This window comes from Colossoma macropomum, unplaced genomic scaffold (genome assembly GCF_904425465.1).
Source record: "Colossoma macropomum unplaced genomic scaffold, Colossoma_macropomum, whole genome shotgun sequence".
In the NCBI taxonomy this organism is placed as follows: domain Eukaryota; kingdom Metazoa; phylum Chordata; class Actinopteri; order Characiformes; family Serrasalmidae; genus Colossoma; species Colossoma macropomum.
Window position 1 is genome coordinate 21,508,622 of NW_023494792.1, and position 26,934 is coordinate 21,535,555.

A 26,934-nucleotide genomic window follows, 5' to 3' on the forward strand; every position below is an offset into this window, starting at 1 on the left:
TTTCAGAAAAGTTAGAAATCGTCACATAGCTTTATTAAAGATGTTATTACAGTTGTTTTTAAGAAAAGACAAAGACATACGTGCAAAGCCTTCAAGGCAATAGACATTGCCAAATTAAACTTCACCAAAAGTGTTCTTCCACCGAAAGCAGTTCTGCTCTGAGAGCTTTTTTTCAGAGTTTATTCAAATGCTATTATTTGCCTTTTTAACCTCCTGATGGTACAGTCTATCAACAGACAAAACAAAAGATGCTGTTTTTTGAGAAACAGACATGTTTACATGCACTTCAGTCTGTTCTAGTCTTCTCCAGGCTCCAATAAACAACACTGAAAATGAGCCAGTTCCTGTCCACCCACTGAGCCCTCTCTTAACAGCTTGCTTTTGGTTCAAGCATATAACTGCCACCATTCTTACATAAGCCAGTAATTACTGTTTGGGAAAACAAAATCTCATGTATATTCTGCTTTTATGTACAATACTGAAGTGCACCAAACTAATTTTCCTTATATATTGCAGATTACAGCAGGAAAAAACATGCCCATAGGCACGCATCTTTCAATTCAGCCAAACAAGCAGATTAAACAAGAATATTTAAGAAGAAAAAGCCCTTTAGGAGAAACAGCGTAGTCAGGGAGCCACAAAAAAAACCTCAATGATGCGCTCGCTTGGAGAGAAGTGATTCTGAAATGAGCTAACGGATCTATATTCACTAGATCATCCATCTTAAAAATACAGCTACAGTATTTTTAGTATTCACCGCCACCAGAAAACATCTTATTGACTTTATCATTGAGTGTTGCAAAGTTTAACATGGACAGCTTTTGAACCAGGAGGTTTTGTGCACTAAATCTGCATTTGATACTAAACTAATTACCAGGAGTGTCATAAACCCAACTCACTGTTATTTAGTGTTTGTGGAGTATTTTAAACCCCTTATAAAGTGATTGTAAACTGCACTTTCAACCTAAATGTGCATGCCATTCACTGTAAACAGAGCACTGCGCACAGTCCTACATACGAAATTAAATGTGGATTAATATTAACACCTATTTAGTGTTCTGGAATTGTTTTTTTTTGTTGTTTTTTTAACAAAGGAATGTAAAAGATGTTTTACTTAAAATGACCTGAGGAGAATGTACACAATGAGATTAATGAGTAAAAATACACTTGTTATTCCTTCATGTCAGAGAAAAGTAATTCAGCACAGGTTCAACCACCTTCAAATCCTTTTGGTCAAGAAGCTGTCTTGCAGCAAACTGTCACCCAAAATGCACACCCATATACACACATCCATACAGCCAACAGGGGACAGTTCTTACTTACAGGGAAAGTCTGTTTAACAACTTGCAGCTCACCTCTGCTCTAACAGCACTGGACTCTGAGAAGGGGATGCAGACCCTGATTCAGCATCTGCATAATAACCACCCATAGCATGGAATTTAGCTGGATTACAGTACGGTATTTTTTAGTTTCACGTTACAGTACCGTTATGATGAATTCTTTCTTCAAAATTACAATCTACTTACATTAGTGCAATTTACCAAACTCTTACGAAATGCTGTCTTGCAAGACAACTCTGGAAAGTGCAGTTATACTCTGTGCTTAAAACATATGTTACATATTTTAATACCAGTAGAAAATGAAGAGAGCAAGTCTAGCTAAGCTGGAAGGTCTAAACTGATGCCTTGATGCCTAGTGATTAATAACATCTGCATAGGCTTCCTTTTACTGCTACTTAGCAGATGAATTGAAACTATGAACCTAAAAGCCCTGGTGAACAAAGACCAGCCTATTAAATGTATATAAGAGGACTCCTGTACCTCTTTACAGAAAGAAACAGTCTCAATGACTCAGCAGCCAAAAACACTGAACCAAACTAAGATGATAAACTAGAAACGGCATCCTTTTAAATCATGCTCCTCAGTACAGACATAAGATGAGATACTGAGTGAAGAGGTCTTGTGAAAGGTCAGACCTCAGTGCTCTTAAGAAGCCCCCCTCCTTTCTTCGCCCTTGTAATCTCAGTTCTTATTGAAGACTGGACAGCAGCCATTAAGACCATTTACTGTCCCACTGTCCTGTACGATCAGCTCTAATGAAGAAGAGCAGCTACAGTGTAAAAGCTGCTTTAAGGCCTAGACAAGTCAATCTGTGGTTAAGTTTCTTGCAGTGGCATGTTAATAACATGCACCTCAGCTGATCAGCTGCCAGTTTAATTTGATAATCAGGGCACACTGTAAATACCAACAACAATAATTTGCAGGATTCCCATCTAAACTTACTGATTTTTCTGTATATTACCATAGGAGATCCATGTGTTCTTCAGCAGAAGTATTTAATTGGTCTGTTCTGCATAAACTAATGTAAATTCACTGTATACCCAAATCTCTAAACTCTTTGTTAGGTGTGAAATTTCATTCAACGCTGCTAATTGTTGTTTAAGAGCAAAATTGGTGTGTTGAATCCAGGCTTATGGATTAAAGTAGAGCAGAGAGTCAGTTTGAATCTGACTCTGCAGAGTGCTGATCTAGGGTCTCCTCCCACAGTCTTCATTAAGATATGAGAGGTAAAAGATGAGCCTGGATCAGCACTCTTCCTTTGAGAGGGCTAATAAATCTAACTGCAGGTGGGGAGTGTTCAGGCCTCAGACTCCAGATCCTCTTGTCCTCCTCCATTAGCTGCCTCGCCCGTCTCACTCTCCAACAACAGGAACTTCCCATCATTGGTCAGAGGCATAGACTTCATCAGCTGAGCTAGAGCCTCTGGGTCCTAATGCAGGTGGTGAAAGTTTAAAGGTTAAACCAATAATGTAGGTATAATGCAGTGTGATTATCCTAACATAAACATTAAGACGTTAATTACCTTCTTTGCTTCTGTAATCTCCTTTCCTAAGTTTATTGTGTAGCAGATCTATGGAAGAGAGGGAAACAGCATAAAAAGCAAATCTAATGATGAACACATCCTACACAAAAAACAGAAAACAACAACAAAAAAAAACAATATTCTAATATTCAGACATTAGATATTTACAAGGATTGTGTTTTGATCTATTTAAACCCAATGCATTATTTGAGACAGTAATAAGATAAATATATATACAAACATCATTTATAGGGTTTTTTTTTGTGCAACTGTCCTAAACCCTAAAACAACTTCGGCTTGTGAAAACAGTATTGTTTACAATGTTTTTTCTTTTAAAAGATCTTCTTTGATTTCTTTTAAGGTTGAAATATTGTGATTAATCATGAGTGTGATTTTTAAATACTGTCACTATCGAAACATATTTTCTGCAATTAAGTAAAATTTCAGCAGAACTGAACAGCTACCTTCTCTCCCTCAGTGTTGCTCTCAAAGATGAAGGCGCTGAAGGAGGGCTGTCCCTCCTCCGCTCCTTCACTCCAGTCTCTCCCCTCCACCACGAAGCCCATCAGCCTGCTGTTCTCCTGGTGTGCTGCAAACTGAGTAACATCCTTCAGCTGGAACTGATGAAAAGGATGGAAAGAAAAGAGAATGCAGACAGGGAGATACAGAATAAATAAATTAGACTTGGACATTTTTGCTGACCCTGGATCACATAACTCAGTCAGGTCAGAGACTTCAGAGATGCAATCTATCCTCAATGACATTTAAGTGTAAGGGAGACTCACTTACACTTATTTTAGTGACCTGTGTCTGAGGATCGATCAAGCTGTTGGACAAAAAAAAAAAATTAAATGTTTTCTGCCTTTCTATTGTCAGTATATTTCCATGTTGATTTTAAATCTAAGGTGTGACAGTGTCTCTGTGTCAGACTTGCTCTGAATTCCAAACTCACCGGAGGCAGCTGCTGGTGACCATCAGGTGGGACTCGCTGGTTTTGAAGATGTTGTGTATCGCTCGAGCCGCAAGCACCTGCCTCATTGCCTCATAGATCACTTCCTGTGTGTGGCCTGAGCGCACGGCCATAGAGCCCAGAAACCGCACAGCGAACACCTGCTGTAGCAAAGAGTCTGCACACACACAAAGAGAGCGAGAGGATCAAGACACAACACGACATTCAACCAATCTTCATAAAGGGAGCCAAAGCACAGCTGAATTGAGGTCTTTGAGTTCCATTATGGCGTTACGTGGCCCTTTCTGACCTTATCTATCAGCAACAAATGAACAGCTGAAAAGAAAGAGGCAGCTGTGATGTCTCACCATCAGCACCTGAAGAGCTCTCCTCTTCTGTCTCGCCAAAAGGGTTTGTGCGTCTGTGCAGTAGGGTCATGAAAAAAAAAGTCAGGCAATGTTAATAAAGCACATATGACGGTAAGTAGTGACAGTAGATAATACGAGCTCTAATTTAGCTCTATAAACTACATAAACAGAGACCGTAAGAAATGTGTAATATACAAACAGAATGATTAAGGGCTGATACTGTCTAAACAATGAACAAACATGGATCCCTAAAGGTGCATTAACCTCAGCTCTGGACTGAACTATAATGCCTGTAGTGAGTCACTATTGGAAATCCTTTTGGTCTAGGCTAAATTCCTTAATCTAGAGTTTGAGAAAACAATATGTTTCACATATTGGCCGCAGTATCTTCTGACCTCCCTCCAGCTCTGTTCTGGTCCTGGAACTCAGATGCAGGCAGCACTATATCAAACTGGATGGGCGTTCCGGGGGCGATCAGGTCTTCAGGCTCTGGGACAGTAGGGGCCTTCTTAACACTGCTGTGAGCTACTCCACCTGGTTTAGCCCTACAACGACATTTTGAGATTTAATTCAGAATAATCCATTTTTCTATATTAAAAAAGAAAATGTAAATGCAAAGTGGTGAATTTCCAGCAGTTATAAGTTTGCAACTGTCTTAATTTTGCAAAGCATACATACACCTACCTAGGCTAAAGCTTATTTAGCAACATGTGAGTATGAGCTGAGCCAGTTTTTAGCAACTGCAAAAAAAAAGGCTAAAATTGAACTTGGGTTGTATTTTAATGAGGGCGTAGTAAACAAAACTGCATATTCCTAGCCAGTTCACATGTATGCTATATGTCATTGTATCTACAGTCCAAGAAACTGAAATGTGAAGTGTCCAGATTCTCTACACGCTGTGTTTTGGTGCATTCACCTCTTCCAGAAAGCATGTAATTCTACAGACTGTACAGATTTGCTGCTAACATCGAACAAACGTCCCTCCACTCGAAAAAACATTCACACTAACCCAGCCTTCATACTTTCACTGTCACAGCTGCAGTTTTACAAACAGATGTCTCTGAAGGACAGGACAGCAACGTAAAGTCACATATCGCCAACATTAAATATCTGTGTTCATGACAAATACAGTAGACTCCTTTCACTCCTTTTACTCTTTTTACTCTAAGCTAACAGGCTCCAGTAATATTCAGTGAGAGGCTTAAAACTTTCACTGAAGGAATCAACATTCAAACTGCACCATACAAATGGAATATGTCACCTCAATGTCTGTTACAAGCATCAAGCGTCTGTGTTTAAGCTAGAGAGCTCTTACAGAATGTAAAATAGTTCTACAGTATCTTGGTGCTAATGTAACTGTGGCATTCCTGTTAGGATGCTAACACAAACAAAAGCTTCTTAAAAAGACCTGTTATTGACACAGAAGTGCATGTTTGTTCAGAATTTTCATCATACAACTTTTTTCTGTAAAACTACACAGGCTGTATGCAAAGACCCATTAACAAATCATGACAATGATCACAAGAATTTCTGCCCCTAAATCTGAACGGTCTATCCTGGGAGTTGACTCAGTTGTGTTAAATCAGGAAAATCTTCTGCGATCTGACTCTCTTGAAGAGTTTATTTCATGAATAAAGCACTGAAATATAAAAGTGTAAATAGACGTTATCGTAGTATCATTCTGACCTGTCAGGGTTGGGGGAGCCCTCTGCTCTCTTTTCAAAGCTGGTGATGGGAGTGACCGCCTGGATGGCTGTCTGATTCAGCCTGATGGCCACTGCCTGAGAACAAAGAACAGAATCTATTCACATCAGGTCAAATAATAAAAAAAAAGCACATTCAAAACACAACATACTGAACTAAGTGCTGAAAATCAGATTAAAATGAAAAAGGGAAAGTACATTCATTCAATGAAATAATGATAAAATAAGACAACCCACACAACAAGACAGTACAGAACAACACTGACCCAAAACATACATGCGAGCTGAAACGGTAAAATGCAGTAAAATCAAAAGCAATAAAGTATCTAAAGAAACTAAAATAAACACTGTAAAAGAAAAAAAAAGAAAAAAAACAACAAAACATATAAAGGCTCAAAATAAGACTCAAAGGAAAAGACTTAAGTAACAGAATAACTGAACAGACCTTATACTGAGAGGTAAACAGTTTCATCCAAAGGGAATCAGTTTTTTTAGAATCTCTGTAACTACATGGTAAGAACATTATTACAACACTGATAGCACAGGTAAATGAGGGAGGGTCCATTAATCAGTGTCCATACGTGTTAAGACAGGGGTCACCAACCTTATCCACAAAGGGCCAGTGTGGCTGCAGGTTTTTATGGTATTCATTCCAATCAAGCAGAAGCACTGAGTAGTTATTTGAGCTCCTGCTTGGTTGGAATGAAAACCTGCAGCCACAGCAGCCCTTTGTGGATAAGACTGGGCACATTCTGCTTTAAGGCACACTGATCTGTGGACTAATTAAGCAGTGATCCAGGACAATCACTAGCAGCTGGAAAATGATGATCAAAGTCCATTTGTATATTTGCTTTAGAACATTCACACACCCTCTCTCACAGACTGGACCACAGCTCAGGCTTTGAGGTCTAAACTTAAGGCCCTCCTTCACTAAAAACCTTGCCCATCAGTGCAAACTGAGGGACACCAGCTCTACTTTCCACCAGTTTATGTGGTCAAATTAGTGAAGTATGCAAATTAGCAAAGTTAGCAAAGGTGTATTTTTAGAGGAAATATCCATCCTTATCCTTATCTACGCTTAGCACAGCAGGCATGTCTGTCCACATCTGTGCTGATCAATGTGCCTAAGGGACCGTGTGAAGAGAGGCAGTACCTCAGGGTTGTCCGTCAGGTAGATCTGCCTAGAAATGTTGTTGATGGTGCAAATCCACTGTGAAGAGGAAACAGACAATATAGTTCATTTACTTCAAGAAACAGTTTGGCAGAAAATCAGATTTGCATGATTTTCTACTAACCTTAAACACAGATCAGCCAAGACATGTTTGGGGTCCAAGTTTTGCTCCTTAATTTAGAACTGGAGCTGCCAGGCTAACAGTGCTAACGCTAGAAGTAAATAGTCACCTAAACCTTTTCCAGTAATACATGTCTAAAATCTTAATATATTTGCTTGAACTTACATTGATAAGCTATGAAAACATGTATAGAAACAAAGAATTAGGTAAAATGTCATGGATAGACCATATTTACACCTTTAAGCTAAAATTGGTGCCACATTATCAACCCACAGAACGTCCCGCCTTCTGATACTACAAACTCTGGTGTGTTGTAAAATGTCTCTACGCAGCTATGTAGTATTAGCACAGTAATACCTAAAGCTTACTTACTGTAAGAGAGTTAGTTGCACATTGTATAATGATAAACCTATAAAAATGCTATTTTGCAAAAACAGACCAAAGAAATCTACAGGCAGTCTGATATTTTACTACTGATTTCCTTTTAATGCAGACACAAGCAAACTTTTGGCCCTTGACAATGAAGCACAAACTATCAAAAGAGATGTTCAAGTTACTCAGCAAAATCTCTGTGTATGAGGTGACAATTTTTCAGCTGATGATTACAAGGAAGATCTTCAGCAAGATATAAAATATACAGCTGTACCAAGTACATTTTTACAGATGACAGCTTAATAAAGGAAATCTGAGGTAGGCACTGTTTACTTTATCTCCGTCTGTGTTGTTCTCACTTACTGTCATGCCACCGGCGGCTAAGAGGACAAGGCTGAAGTTGGCTTCCTCTGTGGCAGCTTCTTATTCCAGTTTTCCATTCCACCTTAAATGTTGCAGCAGTAATGTTCTGGTGCTTGAGGTGCCACAATGTAACAATGCACCATTTAAGGTGGAAAAGAAAATTTGAATAGTAAGCTAATTTCAGCTTCAAGCTACAAGGTGGTCCAGAAAGTCACTTTTGGATTTAGCATCCGACTGATGCATTTCTTCATGTGTATTTATGTGAGTTATTTGTGCAGAAAAATTAGTCCTCAAACTCGTAATCAGACATTGATTTTCTGAGTACACTCGCTGAGCTTCTCTACCTATATTACCATATGGTCCGTCAGTGTTGTGGATTCCTTCAGCACCGTCTCAAGTAACTTTGCATGGAAATGGTGATTCTGATTATCCTAAATGACTCCACATAGACATTTTTCTGTTATTATAGTTCACAGTGAGTCATATTCTGCTCTAAAGCACATTGAATTGTCTGCACAATTTAAAACCTGATTGTGTGTTTATTCAAGCTGAGAGCAGTTTTTGGGCATGTATTTGCTTAAACAGTTTGGGTGACTATTGACTTCCAGTGTTTGTTAGCACCATTAGCCTTGTAGCTCCAGTTCTAAATTAAATAAACAAAACTTGGACAACAAACATGTCTTGGCTGATCGACTGATTTGGGGTAAGCGGAAAATCATGTAAATTAGATTTTTTGCTGAACTATTTTTCTAAGCCGACTTCAACTGTAGAGTTCAAAATATGGCATGAAGTAGTAGAAAATGTTAAAGTAACACACCTCTTCATATTCCCTTTTGCTCTCTGCTTGAAGAATCATAGACCTGGAAGTAGAAAGCAGAAATTAACTAATTTCATCACAGTAATAATCTATGAAAACAATAAAAGACTGCAAAGCTGCAATTAATTAAGACATGGCTAACGCTGAAGGACGTTTGCCGGCGCCAGATTTGTGACAGCAATTGTGTCCTGTCAATACTTATAAATACCAAAGAGAAAAGACCATCACTGGAATATCAGTCTGTCTTTTCAGAGTCTTCTTTGAACTGGAGCTGCATTCAGTAGCATCTGTCAGCCACTGTTCTGTGTTCACTGCTTGTACAGCTTGTAACAAAGCAGAGTGGATATCACAGGAAATGTCTGTATAATTATTTCCTCTTAGATTAAACAAGCTCTGAGGAGGTCTCTCTATCTCTCCCTCTCCCTCTCCTTGGCACGCAGCCAGCATGCTGAAGCCCACTGCGCATCTCACTTGTCCTCACAGTTAGCAAGACACTAATATAGTGACAGGAAATTGATTTTGGGGGTGTTGCTCTCACAGGACGGATGCTGGAGATAAGCAGTTGTGTGAAAAGCAGATCAAAAATAGCAAGTCAATGAAAAGGTTACCAAAAACACCTGATGATCCATCACACATTTAACAAGCTCTCTTATTCAACTACTTCGTCATATTATACCTTAGTAACCATCTGACATTAGCATATTATTCATATATATAGATGTAAAACTGCTCTGGATAAGAATGTTGAGTATCTTGCACTTTGACAAGCTCTAGCAGCCGAGCACCCGACTCTTGAGTATTCAGTCAGCCAATAAATTATAGATGGAAGGACAGAAAGAGAAAGGTACGCTTCAGGAGAGGAGTAGAAAGAGACTGTGAAAGTGTGGTGTGCAGCAAAAAATAAAAGGACAGCAGCAAAGAGAGGCCTACGACTGGATGAAGTTTTTTTTTCTTTCAAGTATGCATCTTCTTTCTACCTGAGTGTACTCTAAATCTATATCCTGCACTGTAATCTCATATGGTAACCAGCTTAAAGTTTAAGTTACATAGAAAGCCATTTCACAGGAACATCTACACATAAGGTTTTTCTCCATTCCGGCCACCTCAGTCTGTTTGAAAACAAAGAGTGGAATTTATTTACATTTTTAAGTAAAATATAGTTGTCTTAATTTGGAAGCTAAATAATGAACACTCACTTGTGAGTATGCAAACCTCAGTTCTAAAAGTTGGGACAGTCTGTGAAATGCTAATAAAAACAGAAAGCAGTGATTAGTAAATTCTGTTCAGCCTGTATTAAATTACAGTACAAGACACTTCATAATCATTTGGGCACTGCAGACAACAATTGATCCGGTTTGGAAAACACAATTTGAAAGCAGACAGGTCAGTCTAGCGCTCACACTCTCTGACTATGCAGCCATACTGTTGTAACATCCAGTACGTGACTGCTGTCATGATTCAATTAGCAGGGAAGTCCCTGAAAAAAGACGTCATCTAGTAAAGAGCTTGTGTTGCTCTAAAATGTGTATATATTTTTCAGTATTAATGGTGCCTTCACAGATGTAGACGTTATCCCATTAATATCCCCCCATACCATGACAGACACTGGCTTTTCAACTTTTTCAACATCCATTATTTCCATAAAGTTTGACCCGTCAGACCACATTACACTGTGCATCAATCCATTTCAGAGTTCAGAGTTCAAGCTCAGAGAAATCAGAGGCGTTTCTGAACGCTGTTGGTATACAGCTTCTGCTGTACATAGCACAGTTTTAATTTGCATATGCAGCAGCAAGCATGTTTACTGGCAATTGGTTTGTCAAAGTATTTCTGAACCCACATCCTGATAACCATCACAGTAGCATGCCGGTTTTTAATGCAGTGCTGTCTGAGGGATCGAAGGTCACAGGCATTCTACAGCTTGTGGTTTTTGGCCTTACTTTTTAATGCAAGAGATTTCTCCACAATTCCTAAATCTTTTCATGATATTTTGCACTGCAGAGTTTTGACACATTGGGCCTCATTCACCAATATCTTTCTAAGTTTTTCTTAAATTTGTTCTTGACAAAGTCCTAAGAAAAAGTCTGTCAGATTCATGACGTGTTCTTAAACCTCAGAACTGTTTGCACCTTTGTTCTCTTGAGTGTGTGTAGATTCTGTTCTTAACTGAGAAGAAATCCCAAATAAGAAAACACTGGTGAATGTCAGAATCTTTGTGAAAACTGCTTAAGTGGGTTTTAAGAAGAAATTTCTTCTTACAAAGAGTTGGTGAATGAGGCCCAATGTTCTTAAACCATTGGCTTGTTTGCTAATGCAGACTAAGCCTTTCCTGGATCCTCCTTTTACACCAAAGCATGATGACATCACCCGTTTAAGATGTTTTTGAACATTTTACAACGTTCCTATACTTAAAGTTCCCCTGTCTCAACTTTTTTGGAACAAGTTGCTGGCATCAGTTTCAGAATGAAGTTGATAATCAAAAAACAGTAAATATCTTGTCTTTGTACTGTTTCATTTAAATGCAGGACAAAGTAAATTTACTAATCACTGCTTTCTGGTTTTACTTATATATAGTGTCTCATCTTTTTCAGAACTTAAGTGTTGCAATAAAGTCATAAATATCTGTGCCACTAAGAGCAAGCACACACGTTCACTGATGGAAATGAACCCTAGCGATCTTTACAATTCTTTATACTGCTTTACAAAGCATGTTTAAAGTTAACAAGCACTTTAAACATCTGAAATGTGGAACTATATACTATATATATTAATATTCTGCAGTGTCAGTGTTTTGACTATGTAAGCTAGTCACCTTTCATCAAAACATGAGCAAGTAAAATGTTCCCACATGGCTTTTGCACTTTGATCTTTTTAACTCTATGCAACTTGCCATGAATGACATGCCACTAAAAGCATGCAGTACCTGTGACGTATTTCAACTCGCAAATGTAATCAAGTCAAAAATTCCAGCGCCACTAAAAGCAACACATGCTGATCTGAATAAAGCCTATCTTTTTAAACGGCCATTTACACCATCATCATCACTCACGAGCACTTTTACATGCTCAGAGAACAACAAGAACACTACCATGAACATTCTTTACTGGCTGCTATATGGCGCAGACAGGAGACGGACACAGCTCTATTCTTTTCTCATGCAAATGTAGGCAGTTATATTCTCAGCTCTGAAGGTGGCAAATGGTTCGGTGTTGGCTTAAAGCTGTGATACCCACTGCAAGACACCTCTACACTGCCTAACAACACTTTCAGAGGTGTGCCCCACAGTGTATTACAGGTTTTAATGTATGCACAAACAGCTTATTGCCATACGTTTTCCCAGTAGGCGATGTGATCTGAAAGCAGTAACGTCTGTCCTCGCACTCCACGGCCATGACAGAGCTGTTGTCCAGGTCCAGCACCATGCCCCCTGCCACAGCACCACGTGGCTGGCACATCAGGTTGCCTCCTTGCGTGAAGAAATACAGCCGGTCCCAGGCTGTGGTCACCAGCCCAGTCTTACTGCAGAAGAATACAAAGATACAGAGCAAGAATTAATAAAGGGAAGGATGTAGGGACACTAAAAAAGTCTGAAATAATTTAACTTGCAATAAAAAGTTTGGATATTTGTAGTTTGATGCTTTTATTTACCAATTATCTTGGGGATATACATTTTTAAAATGTATAAAATGATTCAATTATGATCCTCCTACAATGGAACTTCATTTGTATGACGGCATAAAAAAATAAAGAAATGTCTGATATACAGAGCTGCAGATTATCCCATAATGACTGAGAAAGTTCTAAAACATTGAGAATGAAGTTATACTAAAATGAATGTACAGAATGCATCTTATTTGAAGCATAGTCATCAAATCCTAGGCAGACAATGTTATCAATGAAACTGTAAGTAGATCATTACAATATTTTATGTATCACTTAATAAGGTCTTGGTGTTTCCCTAAAAACTTGAAATGAACAAAACATCCTAAATCAAACACATTCTGGTGTCTTATTGTATTGTATTTACATGGTTTTCTGAATAAATAACAGCAATTATTAATATGACAAGCGATTCCTAACTTTTAAATGGTAGTGTACGTTTCTGAAAAAATGCTTTTTAACTCTTTGGTTTCCCATATTAGGAATGTGATTTCTCATCCTTTTTATTTTCTGTCAAAAAGTACCTTTATGAGCAAGAAAACAAATGCAGAGATGTACACTTCACATTTCAGTCATTTTTTATTGTTAATTGATTAAACCAATCAATATTAAACCTTCAGTGATCTTAATTCTGTTCTCAATGTGCAGAAAATATCTCATAGTAGCACACAGAGAGCTCCCACTCCATATGCTGATACGACATTTCACCATGCTTAGTATAGGCAGGCATACACCCCTACACTGGGGGCAGATTTTAATCTCTTTAAGAGGGGATACTGCCAAAGTTTCGTAATGTATTGCTGATGAGAGGTTAGGTTTGATAGGGTTAATGATAACAAATACTATTATGGGATGTTATATGGTGATATGTATGGTGGTATGTGAGCTAGGAAATGTCCCTCTTGTTGGAGTCAGAGAAACAGTGGATACTTCCCTTGTTAAAAGCCATGTCGCCAGCAAAGCAGCAAACAGGTAACTTTTTGTCAGGTAAGTTTTTTTAAGGAAAACATGCACGCACACACACCCCCTCCACACACGCACACCCCCTCCACATACACACACCCACATACACACACACACACCCACATACACACACACACCCATGCACACGCACAAAAGATTACAGTGTTAAATAAAACACACAATGTAAAAGCTGTTTACTTTCTAATGTTGAGGTAGCCTGCTTTCTGTATGAGCGTGCGGTTGACCGGCTCCAGGTCGTGGTCAGGCATGTAGACTGTGTCCTCCACTGACAGCAGCTCTCTCTGAGTCAAACGCATACTCTCTGCCTCTGCATCTAACTGAGCCTGGATGCTTCAGAGAGAAAGAGAGACACATGAAACAAAGCTCCTCTGTATAAATGTCACAATAACAAAGCTAAAATTTTCAGTACTGTGCAAAATTGGAGACCAACAATCATTTTTCTAATTTATGGTCAGAAATGATTGTTTTTCAGTGTCTGGGGAAAAAAAGAAGCTGAAAACACATTTAAAAAAATACACAGAAACCTTAACAACTAAATATCTAAATTTTCAAGTACTATAGATACTAGGGGTGCAGGAAAAACTTGATTCTTAGACGCATCGCGATGCGGACGTGAACGATTCTGAATCGATTCACTAATGTCAAAAATCGATTTTCTAAATATTTAATTTATAACGTAATGTTGACGGAACGCAAAGGGCGGAACTGGAAGTGGGTAAGTGCAGCGCCTGGACAGTCTGAGGAGGCACATAACAAAAACACCACTGGATGATCGAGAAATCCGACCGGCTCCCTCTGCATTAAAGCCAGGTCAGGTCAGGAGTCACAACGCAAAAGTTAAGAAGAGACATTTTGTCCTTTCAACAAAAATCGAACCACCTTGGAAGCCGCAACATTTAATGTCCAGTATGTCTCAGTATGTGTTAATGTCCCTAGTATAGACTAAACAATATAAACGAGAGCGCAGATTTACTTCGCTCTACTTTAAGCTTTAGCTTTAGCCGCTTTTCTTCCATCTCCGCCAGAAAACTTTTCTTCAAAACTAGAAGAGTTTCTTGTAAAATGTCTCAGCATCCGGCTGTTTTACGAGGCTGAAGTCGCTTCTCATTCACTTCTCGTTCTAATTTTCCTGTTCCACCTTAAATTCTGCCTTAGGCGCCGAATGTAACTGCTGCACCATTTAAGGTGGAACGGGAAGATCTGAAAGAGAAGCTCAGAGAGTTCATTTTCGCAACTTTTTAGAGAAAGACAGTCTCTCAGCAGATTTAACCAACCGCGCTGCTTATAAATGCGAATAAGTCCTCCAAATGTTCGTCTTAATCTGTTTTTTCGTTCGCTACTGGAGAGGCCAGACTTCGGGCCTATGTGACCTGCTGTCTGCTGTCTGTTCTCAGTCGTTGAGAACCAGGGCTTTCGCGCTATGCTGCACACTTTGGAGCCGAGATTCAGCGTCCAGTCTCGAAAATACACCCCCCCCCCTCCCCACACCACACACACACACACACACACACACACACTCTCTACAACGAGACGAAAACCGAAGTTCTAAAATCACTAAAGAAAACGGGAAGGACGGCTGTAACGTGCTGCGTGGACACCCATCACCACTGGATCTTATTTCAGGGCAGCAGCGCATTTTATCGCAGGTGAGTGGCAGCAGTGTCTCTGAGTGAGAGCCTTCTAGTTCACTTACCACATCACTACCATTTGATTTATTTATAAAAGATATTTTAGATATTTAAAGCAAAGTATTTGTAATGATCCATAATGCATTTATATTATGGATCATTACAAATACTTTGCTTTAAAACTACCAAGTCCTCAGACAGTAGGAAGATGGAAATCCTGTATAGAGAAAAAAGATGTATCGAGATGCATCGATAATCGTTTTATAATCGCATCGCAGCCCTCTGAATCGTAATCGAATCGAATCGTGAGGTGCCTAAAGATTCCCACCCCTAATGGGTACTATACTTGCTTTCAGTTTTTCAATAAATCTACAGGGATCCTTTTCTACACCTCTGAAGTTCAGTCTTAGAAGTTGGATGCATTTTCTTACTATCCAAATAATCCCAAACACATTCAGTGATGTTGAGGTCTGGACTCAGGGGTGGTCAGTACATTGTTCTGAGAACACCAGCAGCTTATTTGTTTGATCTGCATATTTTCTTCTTTTTTTGTCTATTTCCTTTTCTCAGTAACAGTTTCTTCACAGGTGCACATCCAGTCAGACTCATAGTGTTGAGTTTTCTCACAGTGGAAGGATGGACAGAAAATCCTCTGGATTTTTTCCGCTCTGGATCAAGAGTGGAGCTTGATTTTCTCCTCCCTCTCAGAGATGAAAGCTTTAAGTGCTGATGGTGACAGTTTTGGTGGTCCACTAGGTCTCGCATGGTTGTTAGGAGTCTCGTTTTCTCCATATCTTTGAACTCCAGTGGAAAACTCCTACTTCTTGTACTTATCTTTAACTTTTCCCTCCCTTATGCAAGTGGATTTTGTCTTATATCTACTTCCTCATAAATATTCCCCAAAATGTAAGTGAAATGTTTTGACTGGAAATAAAATTAATGAAGGCTGTTCTCTGACTTTTGCCCAGTACTGCATATAAATATCTTGCATATATAAAACACTCTATTTAGAAACCTGACTGTTTACCTTTGAGTCATGCTGCTCACAGAAGCCAAGAAACTGTCCATTTTCTTGGAAACCAGCTCCATCCCTTTCTTAAAGAAGTTTATCTGTGTGAGGGAGGTAAGAATGAAGACAGAACAGCATATGCAGCTGAGAATGTAATAATATTTGAGCGTGTGTCATGATAAATTTATAAATGTTTGGCTATCATGAATTTATGCCATGTTCTTTCTGTTCCTCAGATGAAGTCACCCACGTAAGACCTAGGATCATCAGCCCCTACACTGTATTATCTGCAGATACAGAGGAAAAAACTAAAACTGCTCTCAGACCTGTGCTTGTGTGTATCCCAGCAAGGGTTCCAGCATGGCTACTCTCTTCCTGTACTGTAAGGCATTGAGAGCACAGTAATACTGCATAGAGGCCTGGTGCTGCTTCCTCCGGCAAAATGCCACCTCCCGCACCACCTCTGCTTTCAGCTGGGGGCAAAAGATACACACAGAGACACACATACATACAAGCACAAATATTATATAAATATCAGTTTCTGTTGTGTAACTGTCATATATATGTAGTCTTCATCCCCACTTAACATCAAGCAGAAAAAATATGATGAAACCTGTTTGAGTTACCCACCTTTTCATTCTCCCTCTTCTTGGGGAGTCTACTGTATTTAACCATGGCTGCCTCGTGCTCTAAGGAGGAAGGGGAAAGATATCACTTCAGATGATATGGTCATTTTGTTCACTGTAAAGTGGTTAAGTCACTCACTCTGTATGCATGACACCTGAATTCAGAGCCGGCTCAGGAGATCGTATAACTAATATTAGACTTCTAACACTTCATTCCAGCCAATCACTCTCACTGGGTATATGTAATGTAATTTGATCTATTTTGTTATCACAGCCCTTAATGATGTGCTCATCGCAGAAATTCTGCAGTAACTGTAAAAATAGGACACCTTACAATCACAGAAAAATGTCCCCATCCTCTTTTTAAGATGATTTGTCCTTACCATCAGTGGCAATTCCAAATATCTCTTTCAGTGTGCTTATCTCTGTAAGAGACAGTACAACAGAAAAGTTCCAAAATAAGGAAATATTTGTTGTCAATATTTAGTTATTTTACATTTCGTCTCAGAAAGCTTTAGTGTACATAGGCAGAAATGCAACTTAGATTAAAACACAACAGAGAAGCACATTTGATTAGTTTTAGCATTAACACTGCCATACCAGTCAGGTCCTTCTCTCTGAACTGCACCATGGGAAACACCATCCTGTCAGCAATCTGAGAGGCCAGGTCAGCATGCAGAGCATTCAGCTGAGAGACGAAGAGAGAAAGAGAGAGATGAGAACTATAGAAAATAAAATAATGACTACAAGCCTTACTGACAACACTGCGATATGAAAAGCTCAGCAGAAACAAAACAATGCACAGTTCGTTCTGCTATTATCTAAGACAACCAATAATACAGGACCCCTGCCTAAGCTATAAGCCTGAATATACACAATGTCCCTCAAACCCTTACCTAAAGAAATACAGTATGGTTTTTAACAACAGGTGAGAGGACTCTGTGTTCAGTGCAGTAGTTTCTAGCCCACAGTATCTAAAACCTTGACCTTGGTGGCTGGGAAAACACATGCCATCTGTTACTGTGCCCCCCTGCTGGAACCCCACACTTTCTCCACCTGCACTGCTGCTGGACGCCTCCACCCAGCTGAGCTTACTCACCGCCCGCAACTAATTACACTCAAATATATCATCACCATCATAACACAACCTCATAACTCCAAACTACTAACTGTACTGGGGAAGGAAAAATCATTCTTCTTTATTGTACATTCATTTAGCAAGAGTTTTTTTCCAGATATTTTTTTAACTATTTCTGTTGCTCCATTCATCATGAAATGTTCACACCATCTAATCAGTAGCTGGCATTTCAAATTTTTACAAAACTGTAGTTACGAGGTTTTGGCATGACAGCTATGATATGCTAGACCTACAAACACACGTTTATATATACCCAACACACATTCAGATAGATGCAATCTCAGAGTCAGATGCACATACAGACTCAGCAGGCAGAGCCCTCACCTCTTCCACGGTTCTGGCAAAGTGCTGAAGTGTGCTGATCACCTCCTCATCTCCCCTCCCCAGAGCAAAGTTCTGCAACATCAAAGAAACCCTAAAATTACTCAAAGTCCAAAACACTGAATAATTCAGTGCTCATCTGTCAGCCCACAGTCATTCGTGACATCTCTGGGTCATAAAGAAATCTTTTACAGTCACAGTTAAAATTTAAAACAAGGCATCACTGCTACATTACGATTTGAAATGGCTGATTCAGCATTATTCTGACTATGACAAAGAGCAACACACACTCGATTTTCATCTGTTACTGGTTACATTATAGAACACAAAGACGTGTTACCTGTTTCTCATACTCAAGTAACTGTTTGGAGAGCTGTTCTGTGGCCAAAGCCATCTCATTCTAAAAGAGAGAGAGAGAGAGAGAGAGAGGTGAACTAGATATGATTTTTGCAACTTGACAATGTGATTATTCCAGTCTTGAGTATAAGTGAATACATAGAACTGTCATACAGTCGTATGCAAAAGTTTGCACACTTTAGTGCACAATTTCTATGTATTTGCTAAGTTTAAATAAAATCTAAAATGTGCCACAACTTTTGCACAGGCCACATTTATATCCACCTTCAGCAAATTGTAAAGTTTTAATTGATGTGGGAGAAAACTCAATAGAGTGTAATATTAAATCATCTTGGGTTTAAAAACTGTAATGCTACATGGAAACCCAAGTATTAATATTTTATTATTAATATTTTTGATGTGTATTAATCTCACTATTAGACTGACAGACTACCAAAATGCATTTCTGCCTTAATTCCTATGATCTTTTTGGTGAGACCAAGTCTACTGTCAGTGGATGTATTGTGATGAAATTGTGATGTGATGTGGTTGGACAGATTAGTGGATAACACAGTCGCTCCACACCTGAAAGCAGACAGAAATCAGAAACTATATTCGAAATGTTGTTTGTCTACAAACAAAAAGACACCATCAGCCAAATATGATACAAGACTAACATTTTTTTGTTGTTGTTGTTGACTTATATACTGCATAGGTCCGTTCTGCTTTGATAAAAGGATTTTGATAAAAAGATTAACGTAAGGTGAACAAAGTGTGATCTTTCTTTGGAGGAATAATTTGTAGTCAAAAGTAAAAAATAGTAACATAACAGTATGTCATATTGCAATACTTATATATTGCGAATTTTTAACTACTGCAACTAAATCATATCATCGTATCAAGTGTTGTGATACTATTGCACTGTCAGACCTGTAACAATTTGCAGCCCTACTCAATAATGCTGCCAGTACATGGTATATTTCTGGTATATACTGTAGGTCCATAGGATCCTCTGTCGAGGCACTGTGAGTATGTGTACAGTGTGTTTGTGTACCTGTGCCCCAAACACTCTCTGCATAGACTGCAGGAGCTGGTTGGTGTAGTCTGTGAGAGTCCCTGCATCCTCTTCAAACACACTGAGCAGTGAGCGAGTCTGAAACACACAACACAGAGCAAATAAGACACACAAAATCAAGCAGAGCAGTCATGCAGACAGCTCAGTGAAAGACTACAGACATGGGTGAAATGTCTTTAATACCTGCAGGTGTGGGTGTGGTTCAAGCACAAACAAAAGGAGAATATAATTAGGCTTCTGCAGAACTGCATGTAATGTGGTTAACCATTTAAACCCTAAGGGCCTGCATGTGGGCCCACACCTCAGTTCCTCACTCTCAAGACATGATTTACATATTACAGAACAATTCCTAGTACAAAGCTCCAACTCCAAAGAGGTTATGATAGTACATGACATGCAAATAAAACCAGCAAGCCGTGATTTGTAAATCCACTTTGATCTGTATTTAAATAGGTAGCAAAACAACAAGATATTTAGTGTGTTATGAATTTCATTGTTTTTTGTAAACATACATTTACCACTTTTCCAAAAATATTCCAACTTTAAGAGCAATGGGCCTCATTCACCAATATCCAAGTGTTTTCTTAGATTTGTTCTTGATTAAGGTCCTAAGAAAAAAGTCTAGATCAGATTTATTACGTGTTCTTATACCGCAGAATTGTTCACACCTTTGTGCCTTTGAATGAGTGTAGATTCTGTTCTTACCCAAGAAAAAATCCCAAATAAGAAAGCATTGGTGAATGTCGGAATCTTTGTGAAAACCATGTAAGTGGGTTTGAAGAAGAAATTTCATCTTAAGAAGAGTTGGTGAATGAGGCCCAACGTTCTTCAAAAAGCACTGAAGCTATTTCACTCTTTACTGCGCATAATATTATCAAAAGTGATACAACTGAATTCCCATGACCTTCAATCCTTCAGACAGCAATGCACTAAAAACTTGCATTTCTGTGATGTACATCACCACATGGGCTTGACAATACTTTGCTAAACTTGTCGGTAAACGTTGTTCATCCCTGCATCCACAAATGCAAATTAAGACTGCACTCTGTACAGTGGAAGCCATTAGTCAATGACTTCCAGAAACGCTGCCAACTTCTCTGGGCTCAAGCTCATCTGAAATGGACAGATGAACAGTGGAAACATGTATTGCAGTCTCACGATTCAACCTTTCAGACTGTTTATAGAAATAATGGACATGATGTTCTCTGAGCCAAAGACGAAAAGGACTTTTATTCAGGTTGCTACCAGCATAAAGTTCAAAAGCCAGTGTCTGTCATTGTATCAAGGGGGGGCATCACATTTTAGAGCAACATAAGCTGCCTTTCAGGGATATCAATGCTTCTTTCACCAGGACAATGCCAAGACACATTTTGCAAGTGTTTTAACAGCATGACTGGGTAATCAGAAGTTGCAGATGCTGGACTGGCCTGCCTGCCTCAAAATTGAAAACATAGGGCACATGTTATGAAGTGCAAAATAAGACAACAAAAACACTGTACAGTTGCACAACTAAAGACTTAGAAGAATGGCAAAAAATCCACTTTCAAAACTGAATCAATCGGTATCTTCAGTCCCCAAATGATGCTTCAGTGTTGTTAAAAGGAAAGGTGACATAGCACAGGGGTAAAAATGCTCCTGTCATAATTTTTTTGGAGCTATCATATCATATAAAGTAAAACAACAAATATCACATTCACACATACTGTTTATGTACCGTTTTCAGTTTAATACAGGTCAAAAAGGACTTACTAATCATTGCTTTCTGTTTTTATTTGCATTTCACATACTGTTTTTTGGAATTGGCTCTGTAGTTGTGTCTTAAGTCTTCAGACTAATAACAGAATAATAAGCATAGAATAATAAGCGTAGAGCTCAAGGTGGAAGACATGACACTTCAAACTTGCCAAACCTGACTAATTATGGCCACTCTTTTAATTACTTAGAACTGCAAGATTACACACACATGACAGCAGCAGTTATTCAAATGAACTCAGACTATAAATTACAGCGCTGTTAGAAAGAAAGTTCTCATTTTAAGGAGTCTCATTTTTAACCATAATTGGACTTAGAGATATCTGGATTAGTTTGACTATCTGGATCTTATTTCAGTGTCACAAATATTCAAGATAGCTTGCAATTCATCAGCAGGCCTGAGTTCCTGTGAATCACCAGAACACTCGTGAACAAGTTTAGTCAGCGTGCTCTCTGCACACTGAAGGGTCTGTAGCAATAACTAGGAGCAGCTGATTGTGCTGTATTATGCAATGCTTGATGTAGACTTTCATAGTTCTGAACTTTTTGCGGAGGTCAAATCTGCAAAAACAAATCAGTTCGGTCAGCTAACTAAATTGATGAGTGTATACTAGTCCAGACATCTGCATCTACAGTTTTAAAGCTAAAACACAACCTAAAATAGACTGATCTAGTAGGCTACTTATCATAGTTTACTTTCTCTAGTTTTCCATTTGTAGCTTATCTACAGTAGACAAACAGTAGGAATAATGTACTGGCCAGTGATGTAACTATTTTAAAGTGGTACAGTGGTGGGTAGGTTACTGTCACCACATGTGTGAAATATCTTGCCCTAAAAGAAGAACTTTCCCCCTAGAAAGGGCCACAACTCATCAGCTGACCCTGGACTGAAGGTCTAAATCTAAGTCTACTTCTTCAAATCCAAACCCTCACCCAACTGCTCACCATCATGAAACATGTAATAGACATGTTAACATGTCTGGCACATAAAGTTTCACATGTTGATCCCTATTGCCTACTCTCAAATATGCTGCTAGTGAGACAGGTGTCGTCTATGAGAACAAAAAGCCACTGTTCACTGGATACAGAATGAAAGACAGAGAAAGAGTCTGGAAACTCCTGAATGATAAGACTCCACTTGAAGTTCACCATCACGCCACAACGGAAGCCAAATGAAGAGCTAAAGAGGCAAAGTTCAAACACCAAATATGTCTTGACTTCACAACATACACGTTTAAATGCATTACTTTTCAGCATCTGCAGATATGGATAAAGAAGAGTTTGGTCTAAACTAAACAGAATCATTATTTCGTTCTCAGCTATTTTTAAAGCGATCTAAACGGTTAGTTTTTGCTTTATTACATTGTGAGCAGATATTACATTATGATTGGCTTATCCAAGCCACAAGATACAACATTTCAATGACATTTGAAATGCCAACTGAGTGTAAGAGGCCAAGTCAGGGCTTCACGTGGACATTTTTGAACAGCTGTTTGATTTACCAAACCCCTCCGACAACAGTGTGTAGCAGCAGTTCTACTCTGACACACTTGACCCTGCACACCAGGAGATCACAGAAACGGGAATAGTGTGGGGTCTCCACAACTGACTTTGGAAACCTCCAGTGAATTTACTCACCATCCACTTTACCTTCCACTCACTTCCATTCACTGCTTGCTTTATGAGGTCCATCTACCTTATAGGTCCACTGTATACAGTACTGTGCCAAAGTCTCAGGCATCTGAGATAACTGCATGTAAAGCTATTTATCTGGGCAGTTTATTGGTTACAAACCACCAACAAGAATAAGAATAAACACAAATACATACATTGTGACTGTATGTGCATGAGTGTGTTAGTGTAACCATTTCCAAAGTTTCAAAGCTCTTGTAACTATACTCTTCTAACTCAATATACAAACATTCTTCTTATGCATTTCTGACAATTTTATTTGTTTTTATTCTAGTTTTTATAGTTTATTTCTATATTTTTATAGTTTATTTCTATATTTTATAGTTTCACCATGCGCTTACTGCTGATCAAAACAGTTTTACATAATCATTTCAGCAGGGACAGTCAGCTGGGTGATGGTTTCTCAGTGCAGTATAGCGTAAGTGTGCGGTGGTCTGTCTCCAGTCTGGATCAGACAGTGTTTGACAGTCAGTCGTTCCCTGTCCGTCACACAGAATAACATTCAGCTAGTCCAGCTAATCAGGCCCCTCCCAGACTGCCAGACGGGGCTGCAGGCCCTGCGCTTTTAGACTGATCGCATGAAAATAATACATTTCTAGCCGAAATGTCTTGGAAACGACTCAACATGGCCGTTATGGAAAACGCAGCACTCTGCTCTGCACGGATCTGCTCATTCGTAGCTCGCTGGAAAGTCGTAAACAACTGAGATGCAGGATGCGTCCACTCACTCCCTCACTCGCCTCCTCCTCCGTGGCCTTTACTCCAGGAAAACAAGCAGAAGCTGCTGTTTAATACTCTATCGAGATCACCCAGTCGTGTCCTGTACTCTGTACCAACAGCAGCCTGTTCTGATCGCTCTGTAAGACCAGAATGAAACACTAACCGACCTCAGTGAGCTCCATCAGCGCTGTCTGGACAAACGGGACCAACAGTTCACGAAGTCCGCAGCTAAATTACCCACAAACTGCGAACACAGCCTGTAGTACAGCAGACACTGCAGCAGAGAAGCGTCTGTCCTACCTGCGGACTGTCTTGTAGAGCTTCTTCTAGCAGTAATTTATGGACGGCCGGCATCTTGCTAACAAGTGATGGTGCTTGAATTACTGAAGATGTGGACTCGGTTACCCAGAGAGCAGTGCGCGACCGGTCAGCGAAAAGACCCGCCTCCAGACCGGTCATGATGATTTAACGTGAACATTTTTAAGGTTATAGTAACATCAGAAAACCTCGATCGTTTAATGAACACACAAGTGAAAGTATCTCAGACTCCATTAACGGAGCTCCATCGGCACCAGTACTGATTCTGAACTCTGGACTTACACAGACTGACACCGAGTTTCTCTCGTCCATTCTGAATGTGATCCAGCAGCGCCCCACACTGGACGATACAGTCACAGTGGACGATGCAGTCACACTAGATCATTCAGTCACAATGGAGGATACAGTCACACTGAATAATAAAGTCACACTGTATAATATGGTTACACTGAATAATACAGTTACACTGGATAATACAGTTACACTGGATAATACAGTCTCGCTGAATAACAGTCACACTGAATAATACAGCCATGCTAAATAAAACAGTCACATTAGATCATACAGTCACACTGGATAATACAGTCACATTGGATAATACAGTCACATTGGATTATAGTCTCACTGGATGATACAGTCGCACTGGATAATACAGTTACATTGGAGTATAGAGTGTGACTGGATGATATAGTCACACTGGACCATGCAGTCACACTGGATCATACAGTCACACCGACACCCCTGATTCAGCTCAAGAAAACAACATTAGCTAATCGGTGGTGCAGAAAACGTGAAAGCGTGCGGTGGGGATTGAGAACTGGAGGAAACACAGACAGAGGCTCTGTCCTAAACAGTCACTCATTCACTCCTACACTCATATGAGCCCTCTAAATTAAAACCCACACAGTCTGCTAGACACAAATCTGTCCAGTCTGCCAGCTGACTGAGGCGGCAATTGCAGATGAAACTTTGCCATTTGACCAAATCTGGCACCACATTATGAAAAAATTACGCTGATTAATGTGTGTTGTCCCTGCTCAATTAACAAATAGAGTTAGCGATCCTACCAGTTCCTCTCTAGCTAGCTAATATGTTTTGCTCTTGGTGAGCAAGTATCGGTTAGCTAGGAGTCTAGCTACACAAAGTGAAAGATTTCTGATCTCTGAACTTTTTTAAAAAGAGGCCTGTGTAATTGCAAAAGTAGGCATTGGCAAAGCTGTACAATAAAATTTAAGTTCACAGCTTACGTTTGTATGTGAAAATGCTCTCTTGTACCATCTTCAGGCCACTTAGCAGATGAAAGCTTATGGAGTCAATAATGGGTCAAAATGATTTTCAACTTGTAAACTATATTCACAACCAAAAAAAACATAGATCAAATTCACTAATGCATAAAAACATTTTGAATATATAGGAAGGATTTTTGAATGTTTAAAAAATTGGCAATTGTAAATGAAACGTTGTGAATGTGCGGGGAGAGGAGAACTGCGAGTGAGTGGGGGGCGGCACGCGAGTACCGAACACCGCCAAGGGACGCGAGTGACGGTGGGAGGAGGACATCACTGCCAGAGAGAGGAGGACGACGATGACAGCCATGAGAGGCCCGAAGGCGGGAAATGACTCCCGAGCTCGGCCGTCCGTGTCGAACGAGAGCAAATTAAAGTGGCCTCACTGCGGGACCGGACTGCAAAGTCAAATCTCCATAGTTTTTTGTTCTGTTACCTAACATGTACACATACCGCTAGAATCAGATACCGATATGTCCACATATGCCCTCGGTCGAAGCGCCATTAGAGGCGGGTACCAACAGCTTACCAAAGCTTTGACTGACAGCAACAAGTCAGGGTTGTGGTTGGATAAGTCAAACTTACTGATTGGACCAGTTCAAGTTTCCTATTGGTCCTTCAATTTGCCGTCAAAACAGGGTCAAAAATCCGCAGCTGTAAAAAGAGCTTCACACAAACAGAAAGAGAGACGTGTTCGTGGATTTGTACTGTCACACTTGGAACTTAAAACTTTTTAAATGTATTTTTATGGTCTGGCACAATGTAAATCATTTGAGTAGTACTGATTCACACATTCACAACATTTCATTCACAAATCCAATCTTTTTTACACATTCAAAAATCCTTTCTATATATTCAAAATATTTTTACGCATTTGTGAATTTGATTTATTTATTTATGTTTTTTTTGGTTTCGTATTTGCAGATTCCAAATTATTTGTTAATGTGTATTTTACGTGTATAGTTGCTCAAACACAACTGCAAATTTCAGTACATGTGTGAATATTGTTTTACAAGCTCAAAATCTTTTTGACCCTTTTTTGACTCCATGAAAGCTTTCTTTAGTAAGACTGGAAACTGCAGCATGTGTGCTCCACACGTTGCAGTGCTTTGTGAGTCTTTGAGCTAAGGAGTTCAATTTATCATTGACACAGTACAAGTACACTATTTCTGGAGTAAGGATCGATTGAGAACACCACCCTGACTCTAATTTTATGCATCACACTGGGAAATAAGTTTAGTTGGGATTAAGCTCCTAGTCTGTTTTCATGCCTAATCTATCTGTTACCCCAAAAATCTAGCTGTGTTAGTTACTCTCTTAAATGTAGCGTTCAGTTTAAGTTAACCTGCTGAAAACCTTCATAAATTATAAAAATTATTAATTTGAAAATAAAATGTCTATAGCTTGACATCCTAAGTATTCCATGTTTAGAAAGTAAGCTATCAATGATATATAATCTCCAGCTCCACACTGCACCACTATGTGAGCGCAGTAGGACTGCAGATAATGGTATAATGTTGGTCACTTCCAAGTTGGCCGTCTCATGTCATATGTCCTCAGTGTGACTACATCAACAAGTGGCTCTTTGTCTACACCTGAATCTCCACTACTCGTGATCTGATCCAAGTAATTCATTTGAATGCTGCTGTTATAATGTGGGACC

The 26,934-nt window shown here is 39.3% G+C and overlaps 1 protein-coding gene across 1 annotated transcript; it reads right to left on the minus strand.

Annotated features, from left to right (window-relative positions):
* Window positions 1-1,790: 1,790 nt before the first annotated feature.
* appl2 (adaptor protein, phosphotyrosine interaction, PH domain and leucine zipper containing 2) lies at window positions 1,791-24,232 on the minus strand. Its single transcript, XM_036576544.1, has 21 exons — window positions 23,968-24,232; window positions 19,483-19,581; window positions 18,433-18,492; window positions 18,096-18,167; window positions 17,234-17,321; window positions 17,017-17,058; window positions 16,638-16,696; window positions 16,334-16,480; window positions 16,026-16,108; window positions 13,548-13,700; window positions 12,057-12,245; window positions 8,727-8,769; window positions 7,036-7,092; window positions 5,866-5,960; window positions 4,575-4,724; window positions 4,180-4,232; window positions 3,815-3,989; window positions 3,652-3,688; window positions 3,327-3,482; window positions 2,863-2,910; window positions 1,791-2,769 (listed from the first exon to the last, which is right to left on the minus strand). The coding sequence occupies exons 1-21, from the start codon at window positions 24,124-24,126 to the stop codon at window positions 2,638-2,640; spliced, it is 2,097 nt and encodes a 698-aa protein (XP_036432437.1). The 5' UTR covers window positions 24,127-24,232; the 3' UTR covers window positions 1,791-2,637.
* Between the last annotated feature and the right edge of the window lie 2,702 nt (window positions 24,233-26,934).